At 57.0% G+C, this 24,582-nt stretch overlaps 1 protein-coding gene across 1 annotated transcript; it reads right to left on the bottom strand.

The window, feature by feature from the left end:
* Positions 1-298: 298 nt before the first annotated feature.
* SDC1 (syndecan 1) lies at positions 299-24,525 on the bottom strand. The gene is made up of 5 exons (XM_040224993.1): positions 24,136-24,525; positions 4,784-4,865; positions 3,370-3,845; positions 2,606-2,765; positions 299-2,468 (listed from the first exon to the last, which is right to left on the bottom strand). The coding sequence occupies exons 1-5, from the start codon at positions 24,199-24,201 to the stop codon at positions 2,299-2,301; spliced, it is 954 nt and encodes a 317-aa protein (XP_040080927.1). The 5' UTR covers positions 24,202-24,525; the 3' UTR covers positions 299-2,298.
* Positions 24,526-24,582: the final 57 nt, after the last annotated feature.

The raw sequence follows: 24,582 nt of genomic DNA, 5'->3' as shown, positions 1-24,582 counted from the left end.
TGAGCAAACAGAGCAGGCAGCGAACTTTGAGTCAGGAGGGAGCTTTGTGTCCTGGGAGAACGGAACGATCCAGGAGAGGCTGGAGAGAAGAAGGCAAAGAGAAAGGCCTGGGAGGAGGCGAAGGGAAGGCCCGGCCTGCTGCAGGGCTCGGGGGGAAGAGGGCAGAGGTGGACATGGCTTCCCTCACAGCAAAGGGGGCCGGTGCTCACCCCTCCACAGCACAGAGCCAGGCTCCCCACAAGAAGGGGACAGGCAAGGACCTTGCCAGGCCAAGAGGAGATTCAATCACCACCGCAGCCAGAATGACAAGTACCGTTTATTACAGTTACATGAATGGGCCCAGTCACCAGCCGAGTGCCATCCCACGGGCCCACAGAGATGAGCACAGTCACAACGCCTTCCCCATCCCCGAGTCATGTCCAGTCATACACTCCAGGCAGAAAGTCCCTGTACAGAACACAAGGCATGGGTCCCCTTCGTCGGGCAGGGGCGTCTCTCCAAGTCTCGGACGGTCCCCTCTTGGAGAAAACAACAGAGCAGCTGGAACATTGTCAAATTAAATAAGCAAGCACAGGAGTTCCCAGGAGCCGGGGCTGGGGCGAGGGGGAGTCGGGGGTGGGGGAGGGTGTTGTCTCTGGTCCCAGCAAAGGTGTGAGAAAAGGAACATCCAAGGTGTCTGAGAGGCAGGCCTTGGCTCCAGGCCTCCGTGGGGCCCATGGCCTCCAATCAAGCTGGACTGGGGCCGACACAGCTTCGTCACCATTTAGGAGATGTTCTTTCGAACTTGGCAACACAGAAATTTACATCAGGCCTTGTACAACCTTGGCAGAATCTGCCAAGGTCCAGAAGAAGCTCAGAAAAAACAACAACACAAAAAAACCAAACAAACCAGAGGTGCTCTGGCCTCCGAATCCCTCCCCATGGGAAAGACGAAGCACAGAGCTTTTCGCCAAGTTTCCCAATATCGTTGGCATTTAGAGAAAAGGCTGGTCAAACACACAACCAGCACAGAAAGAAGCGAAGGCAGTGGAGTTCACATGACTACTTTATATTAAAGTTTATTACATTTGGAAAATCTACTGTACAGGGAAAAACCCATTGGATTAAGTAGAGTTTTGCCAAAAGCAAAAGACTATTACTCTTTGGAATATTCCTGATTCCGGCCCACAGTCAGACCACAGGAGCTAATCAAAAGTGAGCCTGGTCCATCCGTGGGGCAGCTCAGTACCAGGTGCACCCAAGACGTCTCTTGTCACTTTACAGGAGAAAGTGTCCCCAAGAGATGGCATCAGAGGAAGGGCTTGGTCTATGGGAGATTCTCTGGGCCCAAGGCCATCTCTCCCACCCTAGAGTCGTCTCTCCTTGATCCTCCCCAGCCTGAGACACCAGGATTCAATTTTACAGGGGCCTCCCCATATCGTAGTCGCCCAGGCCGTGGTCCTGGCCCCAAGTTCATGGACACAGGCAGGACTGCTCCAAGAGGTGACCACCCATGGGAGCCGAGATGGGCCAGCCCACCAATGAGGCCACCCAACAGACATTCCATACCCTGTTGCACACGTGAGTGACAAACTCAGACAACATACAACCTAAACCTAGACATTGGCTCCTGGATTTGGTTCTCCTAGTCAAAAAAAAAAAAAGAAAAAGTCTTCTTAATAACCCTGATGCTGTCTCCTGACTGTAGATTAGGGAAGAAAGATAGGGAATAACCAAATTGATTTACTTAACTTAGCTCAGAAGTAACAAAGCCTACTGGGCTATGAACAAAGAAACTAGAGGAAAAACATGTGCAAAAACAAGTTGACATCTAAGTTAGACCTCCCCACGAAACAAAGTGAATTCTGACGGAGCCCTGACCTCCTGGCCCTGCTACTCGGCGGAACACACCCCCAGGCCTGCTGGTGTCTACCAGTAAGTGCTACAGACGTGCCCACCCTCAGCCACAGCATCTTTGTCCAAAGCAGTGAGGTCCCCTTCTCTCCAGAGCTGGGCCTGCTTCAGCTTGGAGAAACTGAGTCAGCGTGGTGGGATGCCAGGTGCCGTCTGCGGTGGAAAGGTCAGTCGTTCGCGAGAAAGCCCTTGTGCCCAAGTCTCCAGGCAGAAGTCAGAGAAGCAGAGGCGAGGTCCCCTCCCCGGTGGGCCCAGGACTCCGTGGGCAAGGGGAGATGCCAGCGGGGCTGGGCGCTCCAGGGAGGTGGCATGGTGGCAGGGATGCAGGTCTGCAGTTCTTCACAGAAGAGGCGAGTGGGGGGCGTCTAGCAAGTGGCAGGGGGAGGGAAGAGGTGTCCCCCCCCATCAGGCGTAGAACTCTTCCTGCTTAGTGGGCTTCTGGTAGGCCCCACCGTTGGCTTGTTTTGGCTCCTCCAAGGAGTAGCTGCCTTCATCCTTCTTCTTCATCCGGTACAGCATGAAACCCACCAGGCACACGGCAAAGATGAGCCCCACGAGGCCTCCAGCAATGACCCCTGGACGGGCAGGGAGGAGGACAGAGGCCGGCTCAGCTCAGCTGCTCCTGGGGGCTGAGTGGCAGCCCTGCCAGTGATAAAGACAGCATTCCCCTCCCCCAACCTCCACCACCCCACCCACTGGAGAGAAAACTCACCTCCCAGCACTTCCTTCCGGTCCAGGAGGCCCTGCGAGGCCCCCGTAGCCCCCGTAGCCTCAGGATCCCCCGGGGCTACGTTCCGTGAGCCAGGTTCCACTGCAGCCCCGGCTGCGTTGGCCCCGGCTGCATTCTCCCCGGACAAGTCGAAGGTGAAGTCCTAGAGGAGGGCAGGGAAAGGGCCAGGTGGGTGGCCACAGCCGAAGCTGCACCCAGGTCCATTTCCAGCTTCCCTGGTCACCCCTGCCACCAGCTCTAGACACACACACCCGAACCCAGACTTTCCTGGACCCCGAGGTCAGGTCCCTCTGGCCACTTCACACTGGACCCTACTGGACTGTGGCCAAGGCACCACGTCCAGTGATGCAAAGTATGCTTTATACGAAAATTAAATAGGCTCATTTCAGCGTAATGTGTAACACTGCCATGATGCGCTAAGATGAAAAGCAAGACCTGGGAGAGCTTTCCCTCTTGTCCCAGGAGCGTATGGTGCAGAAGCCCTCTTGAAGGGCCTTGAAGGGCCCTTTAGCTCTGGTCTCCTTAGTCTGTCCCACCGCAGGCTCAGCCCTGTGGGCAGGCGGAGGATGGGACCTTGGGATCTTGTCTTCACGGTGGGGATTACAACATGCTCATAGAGTACAAGGGGTCGGGTGTGCCAGGGGACCAGGCCAGCACCCTGCACCCAGAGCACTGTGCCCTATAAGGCACTAGGGCCACCCAATGCCCCAGGAAACGCAGAGGATGACAGCAGGCCCGACACCCACCTGCTCCCCAGAGCCCTCTCCCACTGGGATCTGGGTGGAGGGGTCCTCCTCAGCTGCCTTCTCAGTGGCAGGAGGACCTCCATCCTCCACGTGGGGCGTGTGCGGCTCCGGACGGCCCCGGCCTGTGGGAGCTGAGGTCTCATGGTGGTCGGGCTGCACGTCCCTGTGGGGATGGGAGGTGGCGGGTCCCGGGGCCATGGTGGCTCTGGCTGTGGACACGCTGTGAGTGGTCGGGTGCAGCGTGGTCTCACTGGGTGGGTGGGTGGCCTCCTTCTCCTGGGCGGTGAGGCCAGGCTCCACCTCTGCCAGGAGCACCGCCCCGCCCCCCTCAGGCTGCTCTCCGGTTGGCAGGATGGTGGTGGAGGTGGCGATGGCATCTGGGCTGGTGGGCTCTGGAGCCGTGGCTGTGGTCGTCACAGGCTCCAGGTCCTTCCAGGTGGAGGACGTCTGTGATGAAGTGATATCCGGCAAAGCACCTGGAGGGCCAGAAGCAGAGCTTGTGGGGTCAGGAAGGCCCCTGAACATCAAGACCAGCCAAGCTCAGACCCCGGCTCTGACTCCCAGGCCAGCACAGCAAAGTTTTCTTCCCATGAGAAGCCGTGGGGCAGAGCTGTGTGGGCGTGCTAAGTCGCTTTGGTTGTGTCTGACTCTGTGCAATCCTATGGACTCGCTAGGGCTAGGAAAGCTGCCCTTTTCTGCTGCATCTGGAAGGGGTTTTCCTGCCACAGCTGAAGCCTGCTCCCTGGGTGGGGGGGTCGGGGGGACATCCTCAGGGCCCTGAACACCTTATCCCCAGCACACATACCACTTGGCCCCTCCCTGCTCCACTTACTCTCCCTCCAGAAAGGTCCAGGTTCCCAAGAACAGAGGCCTGTGTCTTACCTCCCAACTCCAAGGCCCCCTTGCCTAGGCCACTTACCCCAAGGATGACTGTAGCCCCCCTTCTGAGGTCTAGTTCAAGAGCACCTCCTCTGGGAGGCCCCTCTGACTACCTCCAGTTCAAGGATTTCACTCCCTCGGGGAAATGGGAAAAGAGGGAAGATAAAGGAACATTTGTGGACGATCTGTACTCCCACCAAGATCTGTGTAGTCTCATGGCTCCCAACAGCCTTATAAAGTCAAGATGTTATTCCCATTGTACAGATGAGAAAATAGAGGCTTGGAGAAGTTAAAAAAAAAAAATCCTTTCAAAGGTTTCCCAGTGAGTTAAAAAGGAGAACATGAGCCCAAGTCTGTCTGCGGCAGGCAACCCCCCTGGGAATCTACACCCTGCCCTCCCCAACCCACACGTGTTTTCTCCTTGCAGCATGGACCCAGTTCTTATTCCTGGCATAACCCTTCAGGCCCAGCCTGACCACCACCCTCAGCCCACGGCCTGCTGACATCCTGAAGGGGGCCCCTCATGTCCACTCACCTGCACCCGAGCCAGAGAAGTTGTCATTGTCATCCCCAGAGCCGTCCTGATCTTCGGGGGGCATGTTTACGGGCACACTGTGCTGGAAAAAGATCAGGGAAGGATAAGAGTGGAGTCTTCACTGGGGCCTGCTATTCCAAGGTCCCCATCCTAGGCAGCTGAGTGCTGCACCCAAACACACACCCCACATACAGCACAGAAAGAAGCCCTCAGCTCTAGAGGACAGTCCTCTGGTTCCCCCCCACACCCCCTAATGCTATGATGACACAGCCCTGGGTAGGTACTGGGGCTAAGGCCCTTGTCCCAAGAAGCTCGGTCTACCGAGGGAGCCCCAGAACTCAGAGGAGCAGACAGACGACACCATTACTGGAAACTCAGGTGGTGGCCTCTGTGGGACCACAGCCCACCCTACCCTGAGGATCAGGTCCTGGGGGCCACTGGCCAGGGGGCTTCAGGTTTCAAGAGTGGGGCTTTCAAGGGGCCCCTGGAAACAACACAACAACCACCTGGCTCCAGGGAGGCCATCCCCAGGCATGCTGAGAATCAACATGCAGACCCCGAGGGCCCCACGGGGGCAGGGGGTGGGGGCAGCAAGGATGGGCATGGAGTGAGTTGTCTGTGCCAAGACAGGCCTGCCCACCCAGGACAGCCCCTAGGCCTGGCCACGATGCTTGGTCACACACAGCCCATTTTCTCATTCACAGGAGAAACTGGGTCCCTCCCTCTTGGGGAAGGAAAGACAGAGCATCCATCAAGCTGAGGACAGACGAGGCTGATCTAGAAGGGGCCCTGGGCTAAGGAGGCAAATGGGCCGTGGGCCTGGGTTGGGTCCTGTGTGCAAACAGACGCCCCAGGGAAGCTGCCTGCCTGGGGCCGAGCCCAGCAGGCTGCAGGTGCCAAAGTGAACACTCAGACCCAGGCCCTGAGGCAAGGGGCCGGTCCAGCAAGACCAGGTAGTGGGGACGTTGAACTGGCCGGGGCAGAAACCCAGTCATGAGGGGACCACGCCCACCCCTAACACTGGCTCCAGGAGAACAGGGGAGGAAAGGAGGACCCAGCAGCCGGGTGGCAGGAAGAGTAGCCTTAAGTATCCTGTGCAGCAACAAGGCTTTGACCCAAATGACCCCGTGTGGCAGTCCCAATATATGAGTGGCCAGAACAAAGAATAAATGAAGAAGTGGGACAGTGTAGTTCAGAGCACATGGGCTTTTGCAAACCCCCCTGACCTCTGCCCCTTACTAGCTGAATGGCCCTGAGGACACAGTAAACCTCTTACAGCCTTAGTCTTCCCATTTGCAAAATGGGAACAGTAGTAATATCAAAATCCCACATGTGCATGCTAAGTCGCTTCACTTGTGTCCAACGCTTTGTGACTTTATGGACTGTAGTCCACCAGGTTCCTCTGTGCATGGGATTCTCCAGACAAGAATACTGGAGTGGGTTACCATGCCCTTCTCCAGAGGATCTTCCCAACCCAGGGGTCAAACACACATCTCCTGTGGTTCCTGCATTGCATGTGGATTCTTTACCACTGAGCCACTGGGGAAGCCTCTCTACATGACCGGATTGTTGCAAAAGTTCAATAAGGTTATGCACAAAAAAGAACCTAACAGAGCCTGGTTCACAGTGGTAAACCCACCACCCAAGCATCCCACCAACAGTGTCTCTAACTTGCTCTCTGCTCCAACTAGGGTAGCAAGAGCCACTCAGCATGGGAAAGAGGATCCTGGGGCCTGTCCAGGAAGAGGAGGGCTGAAGGTGGGTAGGGTTTTAGGAGAAGAGGGGGCAGAAGGGAGCCAGTACATAGGCAGCTCTGTGCAGACTTGTCAGAGGGCAGGCCCCGCCCAAGGCTGGGCTCCAGGGAACTGGCCTCCTCAGCCCAAGAGGCCTCGCCAGATCCTAGCCATGGGCCAGGGGCCGCCCTCTTGAGTAGGGCAGAGCAGGAAGGGACAGACAAGACCTTTGGCCTCCTGAGGCAGAGCTAGACCAGGTGGAGGCTCCATCCAGGGACCCAGGTCCGAGGGAAGGTTCAGACACGTGTAGAAACGATGAGGCTAGAAATACCACTGAGCTTCCTTTGAAAGTACAAAACCCACACTGAACTTCCTTCCCTCTCCACAGCCCCTCAAGAAAAAGATTTTGGTCACTCTGTCTGAGCTGCCATGGCCCATTCACACTGCATAGATTCCACCTGCACCCTGAGCCACATCCTGTCTGTATTGTCCCCTGGGGTGCTTCAAACACCTGCCCTGCTTAGCTGCCCTGGGCTCCTGGAAGGCTACCCTTCTTCAGTAACAAAGAACCCTGCCCCTAAGGCAGGCGCAGAGTGGGTATCCCCATCCGGACCTACTGCTGCCCCCGGCCCCCAGCAGATGCTCCTGACAGGAAAGTTGAGCCAGGCCATGCGATGAGCCTGTGGTCAGCTGCCTAAAAACAAGCATTCAGGGGACCCCACCCACGCACACTCACTCACTGAGACCCCCCACCTTCACTTCACCCAACACCCTCGAAGATCTGGAGGAGACCCTAGGTGGTGACGCTCTATTTCCCACCCTTGGAGAGAAAGCTGGAGCTGGAGCTGGAGCTGGGGGTCAGGGCTGCAGCCACACCAGCCTGGACCACATGACATGAAGCAGAAGGCAGCATCCCCGGGGCCAGGCCCTGTTTCACGGACAGGGCCTCTGAAGCCCGCAGAGAACACTGAGAGCCCGTCCACCCTGGAGGCGCCACTTGAGACAAAGGCAAAGCCAAGGAGGCCCAGCCTCTCACCTACACAGAGGCCCGACAGGTTAGCAGTTTCCCAAGAGAAGGGTTTCTCTCAGGACGAGATAAGACTTTGGATTGGCCCAGTCCCTAAAAACAATTTGTTTCTTCATCTTGGCTGGGCTTATCCCACTGCGATCTTGTTTACACAACAAGCTCTTAAGCAAACACTTTCTCCCCTGAAACCGGCTCCCAGGCCTCAGGGCAGCCTCTCCCCTTTTGGGGCTGGGTCTCCACTGAGGGGATGGGCCTCAGTGACCTCCCAGATCTCCAGCGTGAGCCTCCTCGTGACAGCTGCAGCTCCCTGGGGAGGAAAACTGCAGAAACTGCTGAGGTTGATCTTGCCTTACCAGGTGCCGGCTGACGCTGGAGGTTGGGAGACTTCCGGTTTCACTCAGCAGCCAGGCCATGCTATGAGCCTGTGGTCAGCTGCCTCCAGGGCCCAAAATAGGGCTCTCCTGGGCATGGCCTCTTGACACTGCCCTGAGACCACTTGGCCAAAACCTAAGTATGCCAGGGGCAGGTCAGCCCAGTATGGAACCCACCTCAAGCAGCGTGGGAAGACAAAAGAGAGCCAGCCAGACCTCTAAGGAAGCCTTTAGCCTCTGTAAGGCCCAGAAAACCAGTTTTTCATACAACAAATCAAAAGCCCTATGAGTAGGTCTGGACGGTCACATACTTAAGTCTGCTCAAAGGCAAACTTAGTCTGCTGAATCTGGTCCTTCCCACCACCAGCACAGACCCTGGAAAGCCCAGGGCCTGAGAGGCCAAAGCCAGGTGTGGCTGGGCATCTGGAGCAGATAGATACACAGAGGCTAGGGCACAGGAAGCCCGAGAGGAATAGCCAGCCCACCTTGTCTCGGCCATACTGGTCTTCAGGCCACACCGAGGCTGTGAGAGGAGGCCCCCCGACCCCGCCGCCCCCCAAGGGAGGACATGGGGTTAGGAGTCTGGGCGAGCAGGACAGAGAGTGTGAAAGGAGAAGCTGGTCTCTTGACACTGGAAATATTTTCCATCCCTTTCTTCCTGTTAGCCTTTGATCTGAGGCAGGCAGCGCTGAGATTTAGCCTCTCCTGAGATAAGGGGACGACAGAGGATGAGATGGCTGGATGGCATCACTGACTCGATGGACATGGGTCTGAGTGAACTCTGGGAGTTGGTGATGGACAGGGAGGCCTGGCATGCTGCGATTCATAGGGTCGCAAAGAGTCGGTCGACTGAGCGACTGAACTGAACTGAACTAAGGTGGGGTCTTGCCCATGGCCACCAGGCAGTGAAGTGTCTGCACACTCACAGGCAGTGCTTACACCCCTCGTCTGCCATCTCTCTCCCTCTGCCCTGCCCCAAAGGACCATATTCCCCGATAGCGCGGCTGTTTTAAGGGAAATATGCCTAAGTCTCTTCCCTGGTGGCTCAGATGGTAAAGAATCTGCCTGCAACGCGGGAGACCTCTGGGTTCGATCCCTGGGTTGGGAAGATCCCTTGGAGAAAGGAATGGCAACCCACTCCAGTATTCTTGCCTGGAGCATTCCATGGACAGAGGGGCCTGGCCAGCTACAGTCCATGGGGTCTCCAAGAGTTGGACATGACTGAGCGACTTTCACTTCACTTGCCCAAGTTTCTACAATGTTCCACAGGCCCCAGGAGTCCTGGGATGTGCACGTATTCCTCACCGAGTAAGGGTTCCCAACCCCTGCCCAGCAGCTGAGACCCAGGTGCTGGTCCAGCTTCAGAGGTGCAGAGGGGACGGCATGGCCAAGCAAGGGTCAGGTTCATCAGAGGTTGAGGGTCTTCATTACCAGGCTGCCTGCCATTCCCAAGAGCATGTCAGGAGTCTGTAGGCAAAGGGCTGGCAGAGAAGCTTCGAGAAGGCAGCCTCAAGGGGAATTCCCTTCTGGTCCAGTGGTTGGGACTCCGTGCTTCCCCTATAGGAGGCACTGGTTCCCTCAAGCCCACTCCTGCCATCTCTCACCCGCAACTGGCCATAGGAGGGCCCGGGGCTGTGTGACAGCATTCCTCCAAGACACCTTGGGTATGTGCATAAAAGTTCCTTGGGACAATCATACATCAGAATACCAAATGGGCATCTCAGATGTTCAGGTGAGGGGCTTCTACCTCCAGGCTGACCAGAGAGGTTGCCCATTCTGGCCCCTGACCCTTGCCACCCCATCAACCCATAGCCACCAGGGCCAAAGATTATGGTTTCCAACCCACACCCTGACTCACTAACACGTCACCCACTACTTGATTTGAGTGATGGATAAACACAAATCCTTTAAAAGCTGAGGTCACATGAGAAAAGTACAATATCATGCAAGGTCACAAATTTTGACAGTAAAGAGGGTTTCAACTTCAAAACTCAGGGGACCACCATCCAGGGGTTTGGGGGAGAAGAGAGGGTAAGAAACAGTATGATCTTGACCCTGGTGAGCTCCCAGGTTACAGCCCCCACTCCAGGAAGCTTCTGGAAGGGGGAGTCGCCCAGGCTGGGGCACAGAGGGTCATCGTGCTGAGGGCACTAGGGGAGGATGGTGAAGCCCACAGCCAGACCCCAGAGAGGTCAGCACTTAGCTCTAAGTCACAACTTCAGCAACACTGCGCCTTCACTGGTATGGCAGACTGTGCAGCCAAGTGGGAAAGGTGGGGTTAGGTGTCTGTTGGTTGGAATGCTCTGTGTGGTGACAGAGCTTTGGCCGCTGTGGTGGGAGCCCAGTCCCTGAGTCCACAAGGTCCAAGTAATGCCCCTTGTCACAGGGCCCAGGTCACGGACTTCCCCAAGCAGCCAGCCTCGGTGCCAGCGCCGGGGCTGAGGACAGGGGTGGGGGGCCCAACTGGTTCCATAAGCCCAGGTTGATGGGGAAAGAGAGGGTAAGAAACGTACTTTTCTTACATTTCATGAGAATGAACGTACATTTCATGAGAAAATGTACTTTTCTCATGAGGTGGCCCTACAATCACGCTGGGATAAACACTCCTCGTTCCATCCCATCAAAATCCCACACAACAGCAGGCGTTCTCAAGAGGCTTAAATGAGTTTCATGGGTTTTTTAAAAGTCTTTTTTACCAGTTTATTGGTCAGATCTATGGATCTAAGTGGGGGAAAAAAGCTGATTTTTCCAACCCCACACAATTCTCGGGGGCCGAACTGTCTAAGTTATAGAATCCCAGCTGTCACCCCTGACCTGTGTAGTAGGATGCCAAAGTGGCCAGAGGGGACATTCACACCATCACCTGCATTCAGGCTGGGGGCTCTCTTCTTTAAGGTCCCTAAGAACTACCAGGAGACTGCTGGAGAGGAAGTCTTCTGAGCTCCATCCCTAAGGCGGATTCAGGGGTTGGGGGCAAAGGCCTAGGACTCTGCATGTTGCAAGCTCCAGCTGCTGTAAGCGGTCTGCAGACTGCACGTGGAAAGCAATAGTCTGGACAGGAAAAGGTCTCACTGGGAGTGGGCTGGAGGAGATAAGACCCCCCACTCAGGGCCAGGGTTCAAAGAAGAGGTACCAACTAGCCCCCAAAACACGCCCTAGGGGCAAAGTGATCTGAGAAAGCTCTAGAACATTCTCCCTACACCTCTGATACACCCATTCTCTGTAGTCAGTACACCATGGCACCTGCTTGGTCTGCAGAAGAAGCTTCACCACAGAGTTGAGAGGATCCCTTCAATCCCAGGAGTGCAAGAAGCAGGAAGCAAAGACAAGCCAGGCTCTTCTGTCCTGAAGCTGGGCTGGGGCTCGGTCCTGCCTGCCTGCCTCTCCAGGCAGCTCTCATCCGGTCAGCTGGCCAGATGCAGGCTGAAACCAGCAGTGCAGTTTGTGACTCTGCTTTCCCTCATCAGAGGGATCATTTGCACCCCTTCTGTTAGCCCAGGCTCACACAGCCTATGCACAGACCACGCAGGCCAAACCCAGAGCATCTTGAATCAAGGCTCCCAGAGAAACGACCACAGCGAAGGATGTCAGAAGGGAAAGAGCCCTGATCAGGGAGACACCCCAGGCTGAGATTCCTTTGCTGAGTGACCTGGGCCTCTGCCGCCTCTCTGGACCTCATTCCCATCCGGATAGCAGAAGGGGTTCAGAGCTTGAAAAACCCTAAACCTTCTTAGGGTTCTGACAGGCTAGGCTGGGATCTGCAGCCCCAATTCATCATGAGTGAGGCCAGAGTGGGGGTGGGGGGTGATAAGCTGGCCACAGCCAGCCATGCGGGGGTGGGTTAGAGGGGCAGGCCTGCAGCCTAGGGCTCCCCCTGCCCGGGATGACACGGTGGTGGATAAATCACTTCCTCTCTGAAGGCTTCTTCCCTAACTTGGGAGCTGTGCTGCAGGGGACGTGTGCTTAGGCATCGAAGGGATTCACATCTCCCAGCTTTGGCCTCAAGACCCTGAAACCTTCCCCCAACCCTCTCCAGTTCCAGGAGCCAGGGGCCCCATCGGTGCCTCGGGACAGCATCAGCATTTCCAGCCTGACAGGCACAGCGATTTATCAACTCACCAGGAACCAAGTCAAGCTGGGACCTGCAGAGGGGTGATGGGTACGGCCCAAGACAGGAGGGGTGCCCGGAACAGACAGGCGGGAAGAGGGAGCTCCTGCTGCTCTCACCTTGAGATCGCGCTTCTGTCAGGGCACCAACAGAGCCCCGAGGAGGAGTGCCTTACAGGGGACTTCCTGGCCACGCACCCCTCACCACCCCCCCCAACAACCGCAGCACAGCCGTTCCCACCGTGCCACTAGGAGACAGACCTCAGTCCTCTGGGGGATTCCAGGGCAGGGCCCAGGGTGCAGGGTACCACCCGTATTTGGCTTCAAGATCCCCTCTGCAGTGCCATGTCCTGCAGGGCACTGCGTGTCAGGGCTTTCAGAAGGGGGACCTAAGGTCAGTCAGAGAGCCCTCCTCCCTTGGAGTACCTGGGGCCAGGGATGTCTTGAGGGAGGGGGTGTTTCCTGGCAGCCAGAGCCAGCCCCGATGCCCAAGCCAGGTCAGAGCTGTCACCAGCAACCCCCGTAGCCACCCTTCCAGAGGGCTGGCGCCTGTCTTGCTGCCGCGTGCTGAGACTCGTCTTAGAACAGGCCCCGCTGACGGCTGGGTGTGGGGCCATGGAGCTGGGAGACCAGTTCCTCGGCTTTCCTCCACCTGCCAGAACCTGGACTAGGCAGGGTAAGATTCCACTCGGGCGTTGAGCAAGGCCAGCCTGGCCCAGCCTGCATCTATGCCTGCTGCTGCCCCGGGATCCAGACAAGGGGGTGGGCAGAGGAAAGGGAACAGACCCGGAGCTGGAAAAGCTGGGCTCTTCTCCCAACCCACTGGGTGCCCTTGAAGAGACATCTTGCCTCAGGCAGCCCCTCTGCAGAGCAGGGGCTTGGCCGAAAGGCAGCAAGAGGGCTTCGAGACCCAGGTCTGTGGATAGGGAGCCAAGGCCCACCCTGGAGGGGCAGCCAACACCCAAGAGGGACTCAGTAGCGAGGGGCGCTTGATCAGAGCGATCCGGGGTCACCCCTCTCCACTGCCCCAGAGGGTGACGGCCTAGAGAGGAGGCTGGAGATGTCCCAAACCAAAGTGACTCTGGGGATGGCAACTGTCAACCCACAGGTTCAGAGGGAGCAGTCCAGACTCCCACAGCCTCCTCCCTCCTCGGCCCAGGCTGTCTCAGTGAGACAGCTAAGGGCAGAAAGCTCGCAGGATCCCCAGGTCTGCCCAGCGCCCCTCCCCCCACCCCCCCATGAAGCCTCGTCAAACTGGTCTCTGGCTGATTAATCCCCAAACTGAGCCTGGCCTGGGGACCTAACACCTCTGGCATATGGGCTTCGAGAGCCATCCTCCCCCTGCTCCAGCTAAATAAAGTGTCCTCAGGTTTCAAGGAGGCAGAAACTTGCAGCTTTTGACACACCTGCAGCCCGACAGGGCTCCAGCTGTGGGGATGAGGTGGGGTGGGGGGGTTGGGGGGAGCACTCTATCCCCCAGATCTCCCCAGTGTGCAGTTGTAGACCATCCCATTTAAGATGCAAATGCCTCTAGGAGGGCTGAAGGGTGCTAGTGACTCACAGGAGAGCAGAAATCAGCTCTGGGGGAAGGGCAGTCTGGCGCTAGGGCACTGGGGGTGGGCAGGCAGTTTGGAAGATGTGAAGGGATTGCAGCAAGGAGGCTGAAAGGTGCCAAGAGCACATTTTTTAACCTGTGTCAGAACGCTGTTGCCAGCCAACCCCACACCCAAGAAAGGACGATGAAATTCCCTTGGCTCCTGCTTAAGTCACAGGCGTACATGGCTTCTCCTCCCACGTCCAGAAGGAGAATGGGCCAGTCTGGGAACCTGCCTCCGGGATCAAGTAGGAGGCAGACCAAGTAGGCACTAAGGCTACTTGAAGCCCAGAGACACAGGAAGGTCAGAGTGTCCTTGAAGGATGTCCTATGGCAGAGTGGAGCCAGTACTTTCCGGCCTGAATGATGGAAAGAAGAATTTTCAGTGAAAGCCAGGTGCCAATAGGTTGGGCCCTTTCCCCAGACTACTGGTAGAACCCTCCCCTAACCGACAGCAAAGCAGCTGGAGCCCCATCACTGTCAGCCTGCCCTCTCCAGAGGCTCTTGATGGCTGGAAGGTGCGCACAACTTCAAATGCCTGGCGCTGAAATCCCAGGCCCTGGCAGCCTCTGCACAAGGTAAGTGCTAAGTTGGTTAAAAAGAGGACTGTGGGACTTCCCTCGTGGTCCAGTGGTTAAGACTCCACGCTTCTGAAGCAGAGGGCCCAGGTTTGATCCCTGGTTGGGGGAACTAAGATTCCACATGCTAGGAAGCACAGGCAAAAAATTAAAAAAATTTTTTTTTTAATAAATTAAAAGTTTTAAAGGAGGACAGTGGACTGTAGCCCCAGTCTAGGAACTCGGAGAAACCCCAGGAAGTCATAATATCTGCTCAGGGCTCATAACATTAATAGGGCAGAAGGAAGAACCCAAGGATCCGACCTGGGCTTTTGGGGTCACTTGAAAAATAGAAAGATCTGACTTAGGCCTTGGGGCAGAGGTGGGGAGTTGGCAGGGGGAACAGTAATCACAGCTAATATGTCTTGAGTACTATGTGCCAGGTACTAGTCTAAGCACTTTACCTGAATGAATATACTTATACCTCAGGATGACCTTAGATTCTAGTCCATACCCATCTTACAGATGAGAAAACTAAGGCAAAGGGGTCAAGTCATCTGTCCCAAGGCATACAGCCACTGAAGGGCTTAGAAAGAGGGTCTGGGGCCAGGCAGTCTTGCTTAGGGCTTCCCTGGTGGCTCAGACAGTGAAGAATCTGCCTGCAAGGCAGGAGACCCAGGTTTAATCCCTGGGTCAGGAAGATTCCCTTGGAGAAGGAAATGCAACCTACTCCAGTATTCTTGCCTGGGAAATTCCCGTGGACAGAGGAGCCTGGTGGGCTACAGTCCATGGGAAATCCCCATGGCCAGAGGAGTCTGGTGGGCTCTTTGCTGTCGCAAAGAGTCAGGACACAACTGACCGACAAACACACACAGTCTTGCTCCAGCAGACACGTAGTTAACCACCCTGTCACCGGCAAGATCAAGAGCTCTCTGACCCTCAGGAAGAAAACAGCCGTCATTTCCACTGGAAGCAGCACAGCAGAAAGTGCAGAAGGAAAGACCCTGGCGTGGGGCCTTCCCCGTCCACCCTGCAGCCCAGCCCTGCTCCCAGTCCAAAGCACCCCACAGTCCATAGTTCTGCCCACAGGCTATGGTGCCCCATAGCCACAGAGCCCTGCTCAACTGGCCTGAGACTCCACCCTGGTGCCCTGGGGTCCAGGTTTACCAGATCTCCTGCCACTGCCTGCCAACCCAGCCCACACCTTCCCAGGGCAGGAGCCGGCCCCTGGCAGAGGCTCAGGCAGAAGTGAGCAAAGTCTGGCCTGCCAAGCAAGGCTCATATTTCTGAGAAGGGGCAAAAGCCATGTTTGCAGGCCCTGCTTCGTCAGCACTGGGGTAAGACCAGCCGGCCATTCACGCTGAGTGCCGATCCCACACCCGGGCCAGCTCAGACTGCACCCCTCCCCCAGGTCAGAGCCGTGGGAGCTCTCTCCAGGGGACTCCCTAAGCAGTGTCAGTCCCAAAGCTCTCCCAGACTTGCTCCTCGGAGGCCAGGTGAGGAAGACGCTCCAATCCCGCCATATACAGTATTTCACAGGATCTTTCCTGAAGCCCTCCAAAGCAGGACTTGAACAATCCCGGTTTTACGCAGGAGGAAACTGAGGCTTTGCGGCAGGTGAAGAATCATGAACAAGATGCTACGGGGAGGAGGCGATGAGCCTGGTGACGGTCAGGGCTGGCCACACTGCGGCCTGTGCTCTTCTGGCCTCCACACAACACCTCTCTCTGCTCCGACACCTGGGAGAGAATAACCGAGGTGGACCAGCCAGCCAGTTCTGGGTCCCACCTTGCCTTCCCAGCTCGAAGGCTTCAGGACCCCAGATGGGGCCCCAGACCTACCTCAAAGGTAGGCAGACTCAGATATTCAGGCTCAGCTGCTGCCACTGCACTGCGAGGAGAGCTGGCCCAGGGCATCCACCAGATACCCAGCCCCTAGACAAGGCTCTGGAAGGATGATCCTGTTCCCTGGGAGTCGGGGGCGGGGGGAGTTGTGCAAAGGAGAGGGGTGAAGTTGGGGGTTCCTCATTTCTCACACAATTCACAGAACCCAGGGGGGCCTCAGTTACTGCTTCAGGCTCACCATGAAGACCTCAGGGCCGGCTTCCAGGCCTGAGCCTTCCCAGAATTTCACAACAACCAGGCCTGCTGCTCCAGGGACACTCTGCACCTACCCTTACCCCTCAGACCCAGGGCCTGGAGAGCAGGTAGGCGGGAGAGGAGGCAGGGGCAAAATCTGGGGGTCTCTGCTCAGCCACTATGGGCCCATTCAGCGCAGTGAGCCCCAGTCAGCCAGGAGGTCAGGTTGCCCAGGCCCTACCCACCCTCTCCTGGGAGGAGGGCGCCCACCACAGACAGCAGCGTCCCTCAGTGCTTTTCTCTGGAAGAAGCTGGAGCGACGTCAGCCTCCACCACAGTCTCAGAGGCTCCCGACACACCCTGCGAGCCCAAACCTGACCACTGTCCATCCAGACACTCCCTGGAGACGGGACTCTGAGTCCCAGCTCATGCCGTAGGCAGCAGGGGTGCTGAGAAGCTGCTGGAAATTAAAGCCAACGCAAAATCTGTGCCCCTGCCACGGGACTCCCAGTCAAGTCCCCAACCAGGTCAGACGCGGCCAGGGCATCAGAGGTGGTGTGGAAACCGCAGGAGAAGGCCTCACGTCCTCCTGAGGCCTCCTGGGGCCCAGCACATACTAGGAGTTGGGGTGGCCAAACCACCTGGGCCCTTCAGAAGTTCCCTCCAACCCCCCACCTCCCACCCACCCTGGACCAGGCCCCAGAACCCCATCTCCTAAGCCTGCTGTGAGAAGGTGGGGCAGATGGCATCCAACGAGGGCCAGCATGGCCTCAGGAAGTGCCAGGTAGCCAGGCATGACTGTGGCTCCAACGCCCCATGGTGCGGCAGGTCTCTGAACACCTCTGGAGACGAATGGAGCCCAAGAGTCACCCAAAGCAGGACCAGCAGCCTCCCCAAGTCCTGCTGCCTTCACTGCGGACCCCCGCCCTAATGCAGAAAGCGTCCCGCCTCACAGCCTGCGCTCCTGATTGGAGGGGCTCCGGGATAAACCCCTTTCTCAGGGTGAATGGCCTTTGGCTGTCACTGTCCCTCTGGTCTGTCTGCACAGACCGACTGACCGTCCAGTCTGGTCTCAGTATTGGCTCCCCTCTCTCAACACGCGCCCCTGGACCAGGTGTGGACCTTTCTCTACTCGCTCAAGGTTGTGCACACAGCAGGCACCCAGGCTCCGGGCTTCAGGTCTGGTCAAGCCAGGGAGGCTTCACAACCCCCACGCTCAAGGCAGAATTCTCCTGAGGCAGCAGGAGCAGGCCCCACCCAGACGCCCACCAGGCCCGCGACACAGTCACCAGATGTCGCCAACACCCCAGTGCATGGCCGAGCCTCCGCCCACCCACCCTCTGAGCCCCCTCCCATTTCACATGTGGGCTCACTGAGGCCAAGAGAGCCCTGTGCAGTGTCGCTCAGCGGTGCAGAGGGTCAGGGCGGGAAGCCAGGCCCCCGAGCCCTAGCCGGCCTCGCGCACAGTGGGCTCGCGGACAAGACTTGTTGGATGAGTCTCCAGGGAGGACTCGTGGGCCTGGCACAGTGACTCAGCTGATGAGTGGAGCGATAAGCACTCCCGCCTTCCCCACTGCCCCAACCTGCCCAACACAGCTTCCGCTCCTGCCAATGAGCGGACTGGGGGGCAGGTAGCCAGGGGCCTGGGTGTGTGCAGGGAACACCACCCAGCCCCCACCCCCAGCCTGCCCTTGCTCAGGGGCCTCCGTCCACCTCCAGTTCCCACACTGAGCCCTAAGTCCACCTCCTCCAAGCAGCCTGCCCCGATTTCCGACCCACAGATGACCCCTCAGTCAGCTCGTGCTCCCTCAAGTCCCTGGAGAAATAAAGTGGGCTTGAGCCCTTGCTAGGTTGCCCCCCCAGTGCTACCTTCACCCTTCCCAGGCCAAGGACATGGCTGTCAGAGCTGAGGCAGGGAAGCGGAGGGCCCTTGAGTGCCTGGGGGAACTGAGGTGCAGAGGGGCAGTGACCTGCCCGGTCATACCGGAGAGGGTTAAACTGAGACCAGGAGGGACCTGGTGTCCTGGCCACCCTTGTCTGTAGGAATAACTTCCACAGACTTCTAAAGCTGCAGTTAAAAGGGAAAAGACTGTTGAAAGGGAAGGAAAAAAACGGTTTCCTGATTTTTGAGGAGGAAGTTGCAGACAGGTGGTGAACAGGTTTCCCCAAATCTCAGACTGCAGACTAACCTACAGGCAAGCTCAATGGGGAAATCAAGTCAGGACGGACCACTCCACACCTGCGTGAGCATGCACACACACACACACACACACACACATGGTCTCTCGTGGGGCTGCAAGCCTCAGGTGAGTCACTGGGAAGAGGAGTTTTTCCCAGGGCTGAAGGCCAAGGAGGGAGCAGCCTCTCCATATAATTAGGCAGAACCACAGAGCCACAGATACAGGAGAGAGACCCTCAAGGCTTCTCTCTCCTGACCCAACGACCCCGGTAGACCCGTCTTGGCTCCCCAAACCAGCACGGTATGACAGACAAAAGGACTCTTCAGAGAAAGCTTAGACCACCCTACCCCAGGTGCTCCCTCTGGGCACCAAGTCCTGGGGAGCTGACCAGGTGTCCCTGTCTTGGACTTGGGCATGGAGGGGACTTTCCAGTGCTGACACCCCACCCAAGGTCAGCATCCTGAGGACAGGAAGAGGTGGTAAGATCTCACAAAGCCCCTCTGGGGGACAGTGGAGGGGGCTCTCATGTCTACCTGGAGCTGGAAGTTGCATAGTTGCTAAAGTGACCCCGAGCACAGGGTCGTGGCTCCTTGTGCAGGGGGATGCCTACATGCTTGCCGCCCCTTGGTGCTGCCAGGGACTCATGGCAGCTCAGAGAGGTTCCAGAACTTACCCTCCTATCAAAAGCCTAACCTCTGCTGGAACAGCTGAGAGGGAAATGACACGGCGCTGAAACTGTTCCAGGGTACAGGATCCTGGCGCCAAAAGCCCTCTTTCCAGACTCCGTCAATCCCATTCCTTCTCTCCAGACACATTTACGCAGGCCCTCAAGGAGTGGCTTTCAACCCAAGCCTCCAAAAGTCGTTGTTGAAAAGAAGGAGGAAATCAGGAAATCATTTGTTTTGTAAAAATCCCAGGATTCTGGGACTAGAAATCATTTAATGACCAACTCCTCATGCGGCTGTTTTCACAGCCGCACTGAAAAGGCCAGGAGGTGAGCCTAGCACAGGAGGCAGGAGTCCTCGGTTCTGGTCACCCCACGGGAGCCACGGTGCCCACTTTCTAGGCTTATAAAGGATCTACTAATCCCACAAACATCTCTCCAGTGCCCACAATGAAAGTCAGCGCAGGCTGGCTGCTACCCTGGGGGCAAGCACAAGGGAAAGCTTGGTAGGTTTCAGCCAGCCTCCTACGCTAGGTTCACGGGGGAGACTTGCCAGTCCTTCCATTTCTTCACGCCATACACATGTGCACAGGCGTACGTACAGATCCTGGTTCTTCCACACTGGCCCCTTGTAGGGGCTCACCTCTGCAGGCCTCATCCACAAAATGGGGAGAGTGACATACATGGAAAAGGTTTGGGTTAAATATGAAATTAGGATGCAGGCAAAGCATATAGCACTCAATAGTAGGCACTCAAAGATGACGCTAGAGACTTCTCTGGTGGTCCAGTGGTTGGGACTCTACACTTCTGCGATGAGCACAGGTTCAATCCCTGGTAGGGGAACTAAGATCCTATATGGCTTTAGGCAAAAAAAAAAAAAAAAAAAAATGACCCTAATTCTATCAAAAGCCAACTTTCTTCTGGCATTTTCATTACCAAACACTTTCACACCTTCATTATGAAATGAATACACAAATGACAGAATAAGCTTTACATGGGACATCAAGACTCAGCAATGAAGTGACTCATCTGAGATTACATGGTAAATTAGTGGCAAAGCAGAGACCCAATCCCAAAGCTCTACCTTACCCAAAGTTGTTTCTGGCCTGTCAAACAGTATGCATGCAATGTCACCCAAATAAAACATGGTGAGACAAGGGAGACAGGACCCAAGCTAAGAATGAGGACCCTTGCCAACCAGGATTTAGAGTGAGCTAGTCTCACCAGGTCCAGGCTACCTGTGACTGGCAAGTCACTTACAACTTCAGCCAAATGGAAGAACCGAGAACATGGGGTCATCGGCAGGTGCTTGTTTCAGAGGTCATTGACATCTGAGTCCCACAAGAACCTCCCTTGACAGCCTCTTGGTTATTCTAGGTAGTATCTGAACAACACAGAAGTCCCAGCTGGGCCTCTGAAGGCACAAAATCCATGTGTCACAGATCATGAGTGTTACAGGTAAGACCCTCACTCAGCACTGAGAACTCTTGTCTTAGAAATAATTCTAACAAATCCAACAAATTCCTTAGTACTGCTAGAGAAAAGTGCCAATTAGAACTGAACTGAAAAGCTGCCGGCTACACGTTAGGTCCACAAATGGCATTTTTGGCTGCTATCAGACAGGGATGGGAGAGGATAAAGAGCAAACCAGAATTCCAAGGGTACCAACATGAGGGCACCAGGCCCAGGGGCAAAGTGCTCTTCAGAGCTCAATAAACCCAGGAGATGAATGCTGTAACCTAACATGGTGACAGCTTTGAGGCCCCTGGCATCCAGAGATCAAACTATGCTTAGTACTGTTTTGTTAATAAAGGAAGAGAAGTAAATATTTCAGAGAGTCCTGCCCAAAGTAAGAATATTTTTGAGGGTAATGCGGATTCTCAGCTTACTGAGAAAACCTGGATACCAAGGATACCTCATTCCCACGGGATTTCAGAATTCAAGATTCTGCTGCAATAAAAAAAGATTCCTCCAAAATTCAAGCTTTTCATTAATTCTTTCCAGGCTCCTCTCCCTTCTCATCCCTCTCCCCACTGATCTGGGTTAATGAGATTTTACTGGAACCCACCATGAGCCACAGGTAGAGAATTAAACCAGCCCCACCCTCCCTGTGGAGTTGAAGCCAGGAGTGACATCACCTCTAGGAGGCTTGGAGCCCAGGCAGAAGCAGTCAGCGCCTCCCTCTGCCTCCCCCCGCCCCCACCCACTCCTCCACGCCGAAGGGAAATGTCTCTACTAGCCCCCATAATTAAGGCAAAAAGGGATTTTATGCCTTTCAAGAAAAGGAAGAGAGAAAGAGAGGGAACAGCAAATAACTTTCCAGAACAAGCAATTTTTCTTGCATGGCAGAAACAAAAGACCACGGGGATCTCACACAGGCAAAACCACACACAGAAACCTTTTTAGACAAACCTGTTCTCGTCTCTTGGGAGTGGTTTTGAGCAACCTCCTACCCCAGCAGCCTTCTCTTGTCCAAAGTCAGGCGCCCAGGGTCACACCCCACCTCCCTGGTCCCCAGGGGGTTCTGACTTGCTTCCCCCTGGGACCAAAGTGAACCCTGGGAGAGGCCAGACCTCTGCAACTGGTGGACACCTTCTCCTATCCTGGCAAATCCCACTGCCATATTTATTTCAGGAAGAGGGCAGAAGAGGGCTCTACTTCATGCCCCCACTCTGAACCAAATACGGACAGCCACTATAAAAGGGAGAGAACAGGACTGGGAAAGAAAAAACAGACCAAACTTTGTAAATAGGTGGGGGGAAACCAAACCCTAAATTCTGAGCCAGAGTCTGACCCCAAAGATTAGTGCTTTCAGGCTCAGCTCAACCACCCCCTCCAGGAAGCCCTCCCACCACCACAGCTCTAATGAGTCTCCCTCCCTCCCACCCATCTTTCCCTGCTCCAAACTCAACTGCCTCTGGCTCTGCTCTGCCTTTCCACAATGGTTCAGTTTCTAGCAGAGAAAAAGAGAAAGAAAAAAAAGCAGCTGTCTGCTCCTTCCCAGGACACAGGGAAACTCTGGGAAAGTGGTCCTCAGAGGATCTCTAATCCCATCTGCCTCCCAGTGTTAAAGGGTGCTCTGGGATCCCTGGTCAGAAGTATGAATGCCAGCTTCACCTAGGCTAGCAAAGAAACCGCTGCTGCCACTCCTGACTCTGGCTGGAAATAGGTGGAGTCCTGCCGAGGCCCGTCTTCAGCCTGGAGAGAGTGTGGAGCAGCCAGGCAAGGCCAGGTGGGCCAGGGAGGTGAGCCAAATACCTCCACCCTCTTCTCCAGAGTTTTAGTTGTGGGTTCAAGGTACAGTCTGAATCCCTAAGAAGCCACGGCACTTCACGAGTGAAGGAGAAGCCAGATGCCAACTTCTTGGGCCTAAGAGCCAGGAGTGCTCTGGACACTCCACTCAGAAATCTTATCTGTCCCCACGGCTCCCCCAGAGAGGGCAACCCACAGGCACACGCTACAACTCATCAGCGATCCAAGAGGCATTAGGGACCTGTTCCTCGACTCCAAAATGTTTCCAAGCAAAGCAAGAAGGCACTTCTCAGATCCACCTGAAAATACACCTCACCTGAGCCAGACCCTGAGAAAAATACACCAAGGCTCTCAAGAGCGGGGAGCTACCATTATTATGGAAGGACACGCTTATGGAGGGTTTTGGCGTTGCCCAGAGACTTGTCCAGATAATGCATTATAAGGAGAGGATCGGGGTACCTGCGCCCCGGTGGCCGCTCCTTCCCCTCCCACGCGCCTCCTTTTGCCAGAGCTAGGGAAGTCGAGCTGTCCAGATGTGGTGGCCAGAGGCCGCCACTTCCGGAACGGCAAAACCCCCTCGGTCCGCACCTCCCCTCTCCATCCCCCTTAGGACCCCAGGACTCCAGCAACGGGTGTGGGGTTGGGGGTGGACGCGAGCACCCCGCGGCCAGCGCTGACACCTGGCGGCAACCCAGGTCCCAGCCCACTTTCGGACCGGCGCTGCGGGGCGGTTCCCAGGAAAGGGTTACAGGGGCCGAGAACAAAGCGCCCCCTTTGGGGAAGGCGGGCCAGCGGACGGCGGCTGGGGCGGGAGACCACTTTCTGGGGACCCTCAGGATGCTCTTTGTCGGCTAGGTTCCTCTCAGAGAGGGGACCCACCCCTCGCCAAAGGTGGATGCTGGAGTCCTACCCAAAGGCCTCCCCTCCAGCTCCGGGCTCCACATTTGTCCCCCTTTTCCTCCAGCTCCGCTGGGCGGGCCAAGGGACCCGCCTTCCCTCCGCGCGGCTCCAGCACAAAGCCAGGTCGGGGGAGGGGAAGAGCCATTCCAGGGTCCACTAGCGTGGAAGCCGCCCGGGCGCCCTAGCGGTGCCCAGCTCCGGCTCGCGCCCCTCTGCGGGCAGCACAACTTCAGCAGCCCAGAAGTTGGGTTCGGGCGGGTCTCTAGAATGCCGGGGCCAACTTCCCGGAATCTACCGCTACCAGCTCGGCCCGGCTTCTCTCCGGCGGCCAACGGATAGCCGAGGACCCTACCTCCGCCCGCCCGCCTTCGTTAGCCGCGCAACCTTGACTGGGGCTCCGGAGCGAACACGCCCGCTTGCTCCTGCACCGAGTTCGCGGCGCCCAAACTTGCCTCCGCCGAGGGGCCAGGAGCCGGGGCTCGGCGGGTCTGGTTTGAATTAGGGTCCGCGGGCGGGGTGCAGTTGCCGCGATCACCGCATCCTCCCGGGTCACCGGCGGGGGGGCCCGGTAGACAGCCGGCGACCCCAGGCGCCTTCGCCCGTGGAGTCGTTCCTATATAAGTGCGGAGCTCCCACGCAGGTTCCGCTCCGCAGGGCTCCCCAGGCCCCCGCCCGGAGAGGCGAAACCCTCACGGCGCCCCCCGATGGCAAGAGGCAATTGGAGGAGTCCTGATTTTGAGACTCCGGGTCCCGGGGCCCGCCGGGCTAGCGCGGGAAGAAGGGAAGTCCTCGCTTCCCCTCCCCCTCCACGTGTGCAACAGCCGGCATCGGCGGGTCTGCCAGCCCCGGCTTCCCGCCGCCTAGCAGCCCGGCCCCGGGCCGCACTCACCGGGAGGGCCGGCTGCAGGCGCAGCGCCATCGCGCAGAGCCACAGCCAGAGCGCCGCGCGCCTCATGCTGCCCGAACTGGCGGCTGGAGGAGAGCGGCGAGCTGCGCGGGTCAGGGCTGCGCCGCGCTGCGCGGACTGCGCGGGGCTCCGGGTCGGCGCCGCCGGTTGCGCTGCGCGCAGCTCCCTTGAGCAATGCCCAGCGCGCGGCCGTCCTAGGCGAGGTCTACGGATCCGCCGGCTGCTCTCCGCTGCCCTTACGGCTGGATTCCTCTCGGCTCAACTCTGCTCCCGCCTGCACCTCTCCCGCCGAGCTCCGCCTTATAATAAACCCGCAGGCCCTTAGCCGTTGCAAAAACTAGCCCCCCACCCCCAGCTCTCCAGGTCTCGGGGCCAGCCTTCGTCCCCACCCCTAGGACCCCGCCCCCGAGGGCCCCCCCCCCCCGGCCC

The sequence above is a fragment of the Oryx dammah genome, unplaced genomic scaffold (genome assembly GCF_014754425.2).
Source record: "Oryx dammah isolate SB20612 unplaced genomic scaffold, SCBI_Odam_1.1 HiC_scaffold_25, whole genome shotgun sequence".
NCBI lineage: Eukaryota > Metazoa > Chordata > Mammalia > Artiodactyla > Bovidae > Oryx > Oryx dammah.
The sequence above is the reverse complement of the archived record's forward strand: the minus strand, read 5'-3'. Positions and strand labels throughout refer to the sequence as shown.